General features: G+C 40.1%; 1 protein-coding gene across 23 annotated transcripts in view; it reads left to right on the top strand.

The window, feature by feature from the left end:
• Positions 1–12,050, top strand: part of LOC108932724 (ankyrin-3-like) — a 152,602-nt gene that overhangs the window by 123,121 nt on the left and 17,431 nt on the right. For 13 of the 23 annotated variants that reach the window (XR_003797623.1, XM_029251020.1, XM_029251029.1 and 10 more), the window contains 12 exons: positions 958–1,008; positions 1,503–1,609; positions 3,653–3,877; positions 4,917–5,071; positions 5,160–5,371; positions 5,586–5,793; positions 6,184–6,280; positions 6,559–6,787; positions 7,152–7,277; positions 7,694–7,816; positions 8,220–8,246; positions 9,572–9,653. Coding sequence is in view for 22 of the 23 variants with exons in the window: in XM_029251020.1 (XP_029106853.1) it covers positions 958–1,008; positions 1,503–1,609; positions 3,653–3,877; positions 4,917–5,071; positions 5,160–5,371; positions 5,586–5,793; positions 6,184–6,280; positions 6,559–6,787; positions 7,152–7,277; positions 7,694–7,816; positions 8,220–8,246; positions 9,572–9,653 (1,642 nt within the window). In the remaining variant the exon portion in view is untranslated. The remainder of the gene's footprint in view (positions 1–957; positions 1,009–1,502; positions 1,610–3,652; positions 3,878–4,916; positions 5,072–5,159; positions 5,372–5,585; positions 5,794–6,183; positions 6,281–6,558; positions 6,788–7,151; positions 7,278–7,693; positions 7,817–8,219; positions 8,247–9,571; positions 9,654–12,050) is intronic. The other 10 variants (XM_029251034.1, XM_029251036.1, XM_029251019.1 and 7 more) reach the window with 4 other exon arrangements.

Raw genomic sequence — 12,050 nt, forward strand, 5'->3', positions numbered from 1 at the left:
TGTTAACCTCCGCACTACTAGCTTAAAGTGATAACGACTCTTCAGCAGCATTATTGTATGAAAATATGGCAGTCAAAATTAAAGCTGTGCATAGTTTTGGAGACATCAACTTCCTTTAAAGCTCAAGGTAATCTCAATAAAAATGGTCTTCAAATTGGTAAGTAATGAACTTTCCATCTTTTAATTTCTTTAACTGAAATTACACACACACACACACACACATACACACACACAAACACACACATTTTCAGAACCGCTTGTCCCATACGGGGTCGCGGAGCCTACCCGATAACACAGGGCGTAAGGCCGGAGGGGGAGGGGACACACCCAGGACGGGACACCAGTCCATCGCAAGGCACCCCAAGCGGGACTCAAACCCCAGACCCACTGGAGAGCAGGACTGTGGTCCAACCCACTGCGCCACTGCACCCCTATTAACTGAAAGTACAAGTGACATATTATGCAGCAAGTTAAAAAGACTCCCATACAAAACATTAATTAAATCCTAAGTCGAAAATACTTAGGAGTCTCGTTTAGAAAATGGTCTTCTGCACAATTACTAACCAACAACATTCAGAATTTGTTCCCTTGGCTTCAGCATTGACTGACTACTGGCAGGGCCCCGTTTTCCCAGTAGCTGATATATCTTTCTGTCTAAAATTTTATGCAGACAGATGCATCCAGTTTTCTTCCAATTCATACTGAATGTTGCTTAGAGGTTGAGTGTACTAAAATAGTGCTTTTTAAAAAAATTCCAAGTACTGTAGTTTCAATTCAAATTACACGCTTAAGACATTCTTAGGCCTTGATAATGAGAACCTCCCCATGTGAATGGAGGAGAGTATTGGAAACATTGTTGTGTAGCATTCAGATCTTCCTGCTGACTTCTCTCAAACTGATATGCTAGATTTGCTAAGGTATTTGTGTGATTTACAGTTTGTCTTTTTCCTTTGAAAGCTCCAGGGTGTCTGTAAAGATGTTTCCTTCATTGTTGATCCTCATAATAAGGTATAAAATGCATTGCTTTCCAACAACTGCTTGGTTTTACTCCCTTCCACACTGACGTGAACCAGCCTGCTGCATTTGCCTTTGTTTATAGAGTAATTTTTTTCTGTGAACCAGGCCTTATTTTCATTACAGTCACTGGTGCATTAGGTAGATTAAATGGCATCATATTCAAAACAGTTTTTCCCATGCAACTCTTGATTTTCATAAATTCCTGCTTTTTTCTTTTTTTTTTTTTCAACAATCGTTTTCTTAACTGGAATGCTGACATCTATATTTATTTATTAGCATCTTGGTAAAAAAGAGCATGGTTTTCATTTTACATGCTTTGAAAGCAGACAACAAAGTCACTTGACATTTGTTGAAAGAGTTTAGATTCTATGGTCATGTTACTGCAGCCCAGCCATGTGAAGTGTGGGGTGTGGAGTGCTGACGAGTGCTGAGCACATTTTGGAACAGTCTAGAGTACAGTAACTCAGAAAACGTATGATTTACAGCACCTGGCAGTGACCCGGGACTATGACTCAGACACCATGAGACGCTACAGCTGGGCTGCAGACACCCTCGACAATGTCAACCTGGTCTCCAGCCCAATCCACTCAGGGTAAGCTACCACTTGATTCACACAGGGAAGGCACACCAGCCTGTGTTCTTTGGCTCTTTGGCTGATGAGGATCGATTACTAATAATTGGGTTATAATCTGGAATGTTGAAGTAATTCAGGTGATTCCTGCAGTTTTGGACAAACATGTTCAGTAGGATGAACACAGGATTCTGTCCCTGACTAATACTGTGCTCTTTTCAAAATTCGATGCTATAGCTATAGCTTGAAATACAGTCATGTAGTAAAAATAAGAAAATATTTGTTTTGTCCATTTTTGTCCGCTGGATATACCTGTTGAAGATTGCTCGTAAAGCAGCTCTGCTATTTTCATTTGCATTGAATGTACCGTAAGTGTTTCTTTTTGCCCTATTCTATCTGATATTCTGTTTAACTTTTGGACTCATCACCATCCAGTTTTAGCATAATTGCTTTCCTTTGCTTACAACCTTGCAACTGTTCCATAATAGCAGTGTTAAGAGATTTTATGAAAACGCTGGTGAGTCAGTCCATGTGAAATCACCGGGGGCCTCCCGACTGACCATCTCTGATTTGCTAAGTACTCTCAGACAATAATGTTATTTCCCCAGTAAACAGTGTACAAATTTTAAGCCTTGTATCTTCATTAGTTTTTGAGATATTGGGGCTTTAAAAATGGGGCATGATGCAGATTTTACAGCTAAAACAAGTGGTACAGAAAAAGATGCAAAGTTCCATAAGTCATTACTTTTGAACGAAATTTTCAGGAGTTGTTCTCAGGTACACAATGTATTTCACTATAGTAAAAGAAGATCCAAAGTTGCATATTTGCCAATATATAGCTTGCTGAAAACTGCAGTTATTTTTTTGTTTGTGCTTTGGAGCGATTTTGGCCCTCTGTATTTCCACATTGAAGCACATCAGATCTTTAAAATTTTGTTATTTATTTCTCATACTGTAGTACTATTTTGGTGAGTAAGTATTTGTCTAAAAGAAATAAAATGTTCTGATTTATGAGGCATTAAAATTGAAAAAAATCATTTCATGCCTGTATTTCAAATGCATATTGCTCATGTATGACAAGGTTTACCCTAAAAAGAATTATACCATCCTGGTATTACTTGTAATGATTTAGTCTTTTTTGCTTCCTATATAAGCTATTCTGCACTTCCACTGTACAGCTTCAGGTGATAACTCTGTCTTTTGATCATATTGTCTCTATATTCTCTCCTTGCTTCATCCATATATCTGCTTCTCCTGCATTATCTTCCTGTGGTTACATTCTTTTGTGTGACTCATAAATTCTCTCTGCTGCAGTAGATATTTTAGTGGTTGGTTTCTAAATGTCATGACCTTAAGCTTTGAAGGCTTAAGGATAGGGGGTGCGGTGGCGCAGTGGGTTGGATCACAGTCCTGCTCTTCGGTGGGTCTGGGGTTCAAGTCCCGCTTGGGGTGCCTTGCGACAGACTGGCGTCCCGTCCTGGGTGTGTCCCCTCCCCCTCTGGCCTTACACCCTGTGTTACCGGGTTGGCTCCGGTTCCCCGCGACCCCGTATGGGACAAGCGGTTCTGAAAATGTGTGTGTGTGTGCTTAAGGATAACATCTTAGGAAAACTTTAAATACTACAGAATCCAAAATGTTTGCTGTTCTATGTACTTACTTTACTTCTTGATTTTGTATGCCCATGTGATCTTAAGGAAAGTATGTGATTTATACTGCTATAATATATTTGTAATCAAAATGGAAAATGGGATCTATTGAGGGTATTGGGATTTCAATATTGTTTGTGTTCACCGCTGAGGGATTTTCTTAGGTAGTTTTACAATGTTTTTTTGCATTTAAATTCAGTATCAGATGCAGAATTTTAAAAGGTTGGGTGTATAAAATTAGTAGTATTCTTCTTCATAGAGATGAGGCTTAACTGCCAAGATTGATAGCTCAAAGAACCATCTTTATTTTTCTCTCCTGTTTCTCCCTATGTTGGAATGAATTCTTGAGGCTTCACTCTCACAAATGGCAACATTTAGTTCATATTTGATGCTCACTGGCTTACTTCACACTTCGCAGCTTCCTGGTGAGCTTCATGGTGGATGCGCGCGGGGGTTCCATGCGGGGCAGCCGCCACAACGGCATGCGCATCATCATCCCTCCACGTAAATGTACGGCACCTACTCGAATCACTTGTCGCCTGGTAAAGAGGTACAGGCTGACCTGCCCACCTCCCATGGTTGAAGGAGAGGGCTTGGCTAGCCGGCTTGTGGAGGTTGGCCCAGCAGGGGCTCAGTTCCTTGGGTAAGGAGTTTGCAGATATTGAACTTTTTATGTTTAACTTAACCAATTTGTTTTGAGCCACAGAACTGAACAGAAGATACCATCAACAGTGGATTACCATAAATGAAGGTCATACTGAATGCTCACTGTATCTTACATATGTGTTAAGGGTGATGTACGGCCTTTTTAAAGAACTTCTTTGTCATTATAATCTTTTCATTGTATTTTTTAGGCATCAGTTTACGTACATCATTCTTTTAGGTTCTGTGCTTTATCTCAATTGATTATTCCATTATTCAGGCAAACAAATATAAAAGGAGACAACCTCTAAAACTGAGATGAGATACTGTAATATTACACCACATAAATATTAACTTTGCAAGCATGTCTGCTTTGTGAGGCTTTAACATTACCTGTTATTTTAAAGCCATCTGTGTTTGTTTTCCACTAATGTAAATGTACATGCTTTCACTCTCAGTGTAAATTTTAGTGACGATGTGAGATTTTGTGTGAGGCTTGGGTGTTGTCCCACTGTTGACATTACACATCTTTGCTGCTTCCCCTTGAAAGTACTACTCAGCTTGAAGGACTACAGGTTGAGTTTCAGCACTGAGTTTGTGCCAGTTCTTCATCTTTTAGTTTCTTAAAAAAAATCAACCTAATGTAACCAAGGGTGGGGGGCGCGGTGGCGCAGTGGGTTGGACTGGGTCCTCCTTTCTAGTGGGTCTGGGGCTCGAGTCCCGCTTGGGGTGCCTTGCGACGGACTGGCGTCCCGTCCTGGGTGTGTGTGTGTGTCCCCGGCCTTATGCCCTTAGTTGCTGGGTAGGCTCCGGTTCCCCGCGACCCCGTATGGGACAAGCGGTTCAGAGAATGTGTGTGTGTGTGTGTGTGTGCACGTGTGTGTGTGTGTGTGTGTGTGTGTGTGTGTGTGTGTGTGTGTGTGTGTGTGTGTGTGACTAAGGGCAATGACTGATGTCATCTCATCACCAGCAGCTTCACATGAGAGAGCTCCAGGTACACACTGTGGAGAGTGCTGTTCACACCTTTTGTAATTCCACAGGCCTGTGATTGTGGAGATTCCTCACTTTGGTTCACTGAGAGGGAAGGAGAGGGAGCTGATCATCCTCAGGAGCGAGAGTGGGGAGACGTGGAAGGAGCACCAGTATGATTACAAGGCTGAGGAGCTTAGCAACCTCCTCAGTGGGATGGATGAAGGTATGTGCTCTATGATTTGGGGATACCATACTGATGCTGAAAGCTGGGTTGATCTATGTGGCTGAACAAGGCTTTGGCCATTTTTCAGAACTTGACAGCGAGGAGGAGCTGGAAAAGAAACGTATCTGCCGGATCATCACCAAGGATTTCCCTCAGTACTTTGCAGTCGTATCCCGAATCAAGCAGGAAAGCAACCACATAGGTCCAGAAGGAGGAGTTCTGACCAGCGTGACCGTACCAATGGTTCAGGCATCCTTTCCACAGGGAGCACTGACCAAAAGGATTCGAGTTGGCTTGCAGGTCTTGGTTAAATTTAGGCTCATTTAAAGAAACACCTTGTTAACTGCATAATAACCACTGGAAATGACCAAATATTTTATTTGTATTGAAGTTACTGTGGTGTCTATCATTTAATTTTATGAAATAGTAATAATATAGTATCTCTTACTCATGCAAGTATGACTGTGTAAATTTAATGAGCAAACACCAAAGACTTTGAACCCTCTCCAACTAGGCCCAGCCCATCCCAGATGAAATGGTGAAGAACATTTTGGGGAGCAGGGCCACTTTCAGTCCCATCGTAACCGTGGAACCCAGGAGGAGAAAATTCCACAAGCCCATTACCATGACCATCCCAGTGCCACCTCCCACAGAGCAGGGGAGCAGCAATGGATACAGGGGAGATAACACCCCTTGCCTCCGACTTCTATGCAGCATAACAGGCATGCGCACCTTAAAGCAGCTATGTTGAAAAGTAGGAAATCCACACACACACAATATATGTATAAAAAGTATATGAAAAAATATATGTAAAATACATTATGTATATACTCTGTATATATTTGTAAAAAAAAAAAATACATATATGCACAGTATATACATAATGTGTTTAACTAGTGACCTGCAGATGTAAGTGGCTGAAGATGTAAAAATATTACAGCATTGTAATGATACTTTTGTAAGTAGATATTAAAATACTAATATTACTAATATTTTAGTTTTTTTTTTTTTTTGGTGTAAGTTGGTTTTTATGTGTGTGCACTAATTTTAAGTATCAGGAAAAGAGGGTCACAGCACTACATTTGCCCTAACAAGAGGGTTTTTTTTTTCAGGTGGGACCTCCCCAGCCCAGTGGGAAGACATTACAGGCACAACCCCTCTGTCTTTTGTCACTGATTCAGTCTCCTTTACCACCAACGTGTCAGCTAGGTAAGGCATTCAATCAGCAACATACTGGAATCATTATTCAATCAAGTGCTTAGTCAGGAGTTGGCTATTTATGGTGCCTCCTTATTCAGTTAATTATTTCTGTCATGTGTTCCTGCATATCCACTTGTGAATTTGTACTGTACTTGTACCATTTAGATATGATAAATTAATGTGGTTCTATGCTTTATCTCATATACAGAGACAAATCATGCTGGGATCTACAAAGTTCATAGTAGCTTGATGTTAAAGTCTTGAAATTTTTTCTTTACCGCTTGTAGGTTCTGGCTTGCCAATTGTCATCAGATCCCAGAAACAGTCAGCTTGGCTTCCCAGCTTTACAAAGAACTGATCTGTGTGCCATACATGGCCAAGTTTGTGGTGTTTGCTAAAATGAACGATCTTGTGGAATCCCGACTGCGATGCTTCTGCATGACTGACGACAAAGTTGACAAGACCTTGGAGCAACAGGAGAACTTTGAGGAAGTAGCTAGGAGCAAAGACATTGAGGTGGGTTTTACATTTATATTTACATTTATTCATTTAGCAGATGCTTTTCTCTGAAACGACGTACATCTCAGAGAAAATACAATCTGTGCATTACATTAGGAGAAAGAGAGACATAGCTGCAGACATGTGATTTTTAAGTGAACCTATTCTGTTTCTTTCCACAGTTTTATTTACTCTTAATTTACCAGTTTTGTCACATGAAAATTGTCAAAGGGAAAAGATTGAATTTACTCTTTTTGTGTTAAAACAGTTTTACATTTAGATGACTAAGTATTTTTTTTAAAATGCTTGACATCTGCGAGCTAAAGGATGATATATTTCCAGCATGAATGTTTCTTTTAAAAGTGACCCTGTTGTTCTATAGGTTTTGGAAGGGAAGCCCATCTTTGTTGACTGCTATGGCAATTTGTCTCCTCTAACAAAAACTGCGCAACAGCTTGTTTTTAATTTTTATGCCTTCAAAGAAAACAGGCTTCCATTCTGTGTAAAGGTAAATCAGTTGGTTCATACTTTTTACCGAATATAAAACTTACTGCTGAATTGGGAGAAGCAGTCTTAACCATATGAAATGGTAAAAAACATTAATATGTACTGTGATATACTCTATAACTTTATTTTGAAATCATCAGAATTAGACTTATCACAGTAGTCAAAATGTAAAAATGTTTTCTAGAATCTAGCTTTCGGCATGTATTTTTTGAAACAGAAAATAGTTTTCAAACTTGAACTATGAATAAACAAAAGCACCTGGAGATTTTTTTTTGTTTTATATGAAATTTGTCCGTTGTAGTTAACTATAATCAGACAGTTTTCATTTTTAATTTCTACATGGAATGAACCATTGCTTTGATCCAGATTTTTAAATAGTAATTAGTTGAAATTAAAGCTGCTATTCTTTTTCTATAGGTCAGGGAAGTTAGCCAAGAACCTTGTGGTCGATTGTCATTTCTAAAGGAAGCTAAGACAACTAAAGGTCTTCCACAGACTGCCATTTGCAATTTAAATATCACACTGCCTCAACACAAAAAGGTAAGCTAACACTGGGGAGACCATTCCTATCTCATATCATGTCATCGTCATGTAGAAGAACAGTAGTCTAGATTTACATAGGCTGAGATTGTGTCTGATCGTGTCTTTTATCTGTTTTGAGGCTTTTTATTGGCGTCCTTGCCGTTTCCCTCTAAATCAGAATTTTTGATTTAGTCTTCATGCTTGGCTGAAGGCACTGAAGCTTTGTTCGCTACAAAAGGCGTTATGTTGCTGTGTTGTTTTGCAGTAAATTTTGGCTCCTTTTTATTTGCTGGCTTCATGGTGGCTTTTCAGAGCTCACATTGTGCCCTTTCAATCGCCCCGTTTCACACCCTGATGTTTCTTTCCCCTGCTGTCCATTATGTTACTTCCCGTTTCCACAATGCATCTTGGGAACCAACAGGAAATGGAGTCAGATCCAGATGATGAGGTAATATCACGACTCCATTACAGACATCTGGGTGTGCTGGTCAAAATCTTTAAGGTTACGCGCTGTGCTGTAGTGCTTGCCGTTGTGTGCTTTATTGGCTACCAGGGTTACAGCAGGTTTTGCTGTGCAAGCAGGCTTCCACCTCCTAAAGTTAAGGCGTCTGTGTATTTGTTGTGGTACAAAAGTTAATTAATATCCTTATTCCAGTTTCTATTGGTGGAAGACATTGGTGCATCAGACACTGGCCTTGTTCCCATTTGTTCTTTTCACCCACCTTTTAGGTAAATTTTTTTTCATTCTGAAAACTGACTGCCTCTTAAAAATATTTATATAGAGACAGAGAAGCCAATGGATGTCAGGCGACACTAGTGCTTGAAGCACTTCACATGAATTGGTTATATTTTGACATCATTACTTAAGTTTTTCATTGTTTATGTTTTGCATATATTACAAACATCACGTGATGTTTTTATTTCATGTGGAAATGTGAGGTTTAAGTGTAGTATTTTTTCTTTTCCTATCTAAAACAAACAAAATATACTGGATGTATTCATTTCAGTTCTTGGGGATAATTTCTGACCTGACTCTTGCTGTGAAATCTCAGTGAGTCATAACACCAAGATACTTTACCAGAACACTTTAGGTCACATACTTTTCTCAAGGCAACAACATAGAAACCTCATCTGGGTCTTGAACCAGGCACCTACAGATTAGAATTATGTATGATCAACCAGTCTGCTGTCTAGAGCCTTGTATTCTGCATAAGCCCTTAAAAGTGACAAGAATATTGTTCTTGTCCTTCTTGTGTTTCCATTTAATTGATTTTTTAGTGCACAAAGAGATTGAGTAATGTGTAAACATGACAGTCACATACAAAAATACACTCACAGGATATCGTGGCCCCTTAAGAGCTGATTTAAAGCAAAGTCTGGCAGTGAACCCTTCATTCCTAATATAAAATATATATGTAAAATGTATATGTACAGTATATACATTTAAAAAGTACATAAAATGTAAAATATAAGTATGTATGAAATTACTACATGACTATCATTAATTTCACTTTTTTCTCTATACATATAGATTTCTGAGTTTTAAAACTGAGGAAAGCTGCCACCAGTCAGAGGAGCTTACCTCTCTCAGCATAGGCCTTCAGCCTCTGACAGTGTAGTTCATTCTTTGTATCATTTATACAAAGAACAACAAAGATAATAGATAAAAGTCTGCTCTCACTGGCAGACAGTGCCACTTATGTTCTGCCACTGACAAAATGCTGAGCATTTCCTATAGAGAATTGATTGGCATTTTTGTTGTTGTTGTTGCAGACTGAAAAACCAGAGCGACGTCATACCTTTGCATCTCTAGCCTTACGTAAGCGCTACAGCTATCTGACCGATCCTGCAACGAGTGAGTGGGACATTTTCACAAGTTCATACAAAAATTATTGCCTAGAGGATTATACACAGAACATTACACACATACATGAAGTGTTAATGTGTTTGTGCGTTTCTTGCTTAATGACTCACACATATTCTATTTGTCCACAAACCTGTTGACGACATGAAACATTTGCATGTTTTCTTGTGCATTTTAAGTTGCCATGCTTGCTCACTTTGTAAAATACATTTTGTGACAGTGTTTCCCTTTATCAGTTGAGCTTTATTTGATTTAATTTACAAATTATGAACAACCTGATACTCAAATTCAACCTCAATTCGAAAAAGTTAGGACAGTATGGAAAATGCTAATAAAACAGAAAGGAGTGATTTGTAAATGTACTTTGACTTGTTCTCAGACACAGACAGTATAATGACAAGGTATTTTCATGTTTTACCTAATAAATTGAATTGTTTTTTCTGAGGGGGTGCAGTGGCGCAGTGGGTTGGACCACAGTCTTGCTCTCCGGTGGGCCTGGGGGTTCAAGTTCTGCTTGGGGTGCCTTGCGACGGACTGGCGTCCCGTCCTGGGTGTGTCCCCTCCCCCTCTGGCCTTATGCCCTCTGTTGCGGGGTAGGCTCCGGTTCCCTGTGACCCTGTATGGGACAAGTGTGTGTGTGTGTTTTTTCTGAAATTGATGCCTGCAACACGTTCCAAAAAAATTGAGACAGTTAAATGTTTACCACTGTGTAACATTACCATGTCTTTTAATAACACTTATTAAGTGTTTTGGCACTGAAGGCACCAGTAAGTTTAGCAAGCAGAATTTTCCTCCATTCATCCATTATACAGGTCTTCAGTTGTGCAATTGTACAGGGCCTTCGTTGCCGTATTTGCGCTTCATAATACACACATTCTCAATTAGATACAGGTCAGGACTGCAGGCAGGCCAGTCTAGTACCCCCACTCTCTGCTTACACAGCCATACACTTGTAATTCGGGCAGAATGTGGTCTGATGTTGTCCTGCTGGAAAATGTAGAGATGTCTGTGTTGCTCCACAATTTGTACATATCTTTCTGCATTAATGGTGCCCTTGCAGATCTGCAAGTTACCCATGCTATGGGCACTGACACACCCCATACCATGACAGATGCTGGGTTTTGGGCCTGATGTTGATAATATTTTGCCTGGTCCTTTTCCTCTTTGGCCCGGAGAACACGACAATGAGACACACACACAAACACACTTTCTGACCCGCTTGTCCCATATGGGGTCACAGGGAACCGGAGCCTAGCCCGGCCATACAGGGCATAAGGCTGGAGGGGGAGGGGGCACACCCAGGACGGGATACCACTCCGTTGCAAGGCACCCCAAGCAGGACTCAAACCCCAGACCCACCGGAGAGCAGGACCCGGTCCAACCCACTGCGCCACCGCATCCCCCTACACAACAACTCTTTTTTCCAAAATGTATTCAAAATGTTGGCTTATTGGACCACAACGATCATATTCCGCTGTGCTACTGTCCATCTCAGATGATACCGAACCCAGGGAAGTTGGCAGCGCTTCTGCAAAGTGTTAATGTATGACGTGTGCTCTGCATAAACTTGCAAAGCCTAAACTTTGCACTACTTTTAAATAACCTGTGGGTGCAGGGGTAAATGGTGTTCACTGACAAAGGTTTACCAAAGTATTCCCAAGCTCATGTCATGATATCCATTACAGACGGAAGACGGTTTTTAAGGCAGTGACGTCTGAGGGATTGGCGATCGTGGGCATTCAGAAGTGGTTCTCGGCCTTGCCCTTTAGGCACCAAGATTTGACCAGATTCATTGAATTTTTTTCATTATATTGTGCACTGTAGACAGTGAAATGCCCAAAATCCTACCGATTTGTTTTTGGGGAGCATTGTTCTCAAAGTGCTGGATTATTGGCAGATGCATCTGTTGACAGATCACAGAATTGACGAGCTGTGACCTATCCTTGCTCTTGAAGGACTAGAACTTTTTTGGAGTCTCCTTCTTTACTTTAACATGATTGCCTCACCTGTTTCACATCACCTTGTTCTTTCAACTTGTCACATCATTATTAGTCCTAAACCACCCCACTTTTTTGAAACGTGTTGCAGGCATCAAGTTCAGAATAAACGTATATCTTCAAAAACCAATACAGTTGATTGAGTAAAACATGAAATACCTTGTCTTTGTACAGGTTTTTTTTTTTTTTTTTTAAATTTGAATACAAGTTGAAGTAAATTTACAAATCACTCCTTTTTGTTTTATTAGCATTTCCCATACTCTTCAAACTTTTTTGGAATTGAGTTTGTAAGTATAGAATTGTTTTTTCCTGTTTAACTTTTCCTTATTTTGAAAGGATCCCTGCTCTTACTGGCTTTGTGTCTGTGCACTGTTTTGTTCTGTTAGTAGTG

The sequence above is a fragment of the Scleropages formosus genome, chromosome 4, assembly GCF_900964775.1.
Source record: "Scleropages formosus chromosome 4, fSclFor1.1, whole genome shotgun sequence".
Classification (NCBI taxonomy): Eukaryota; Metazoa; Chordata; class Actinopteri; order Osteoglossiformes; family Osteoglossidae; genus Scleropages; species Scleropages formosus.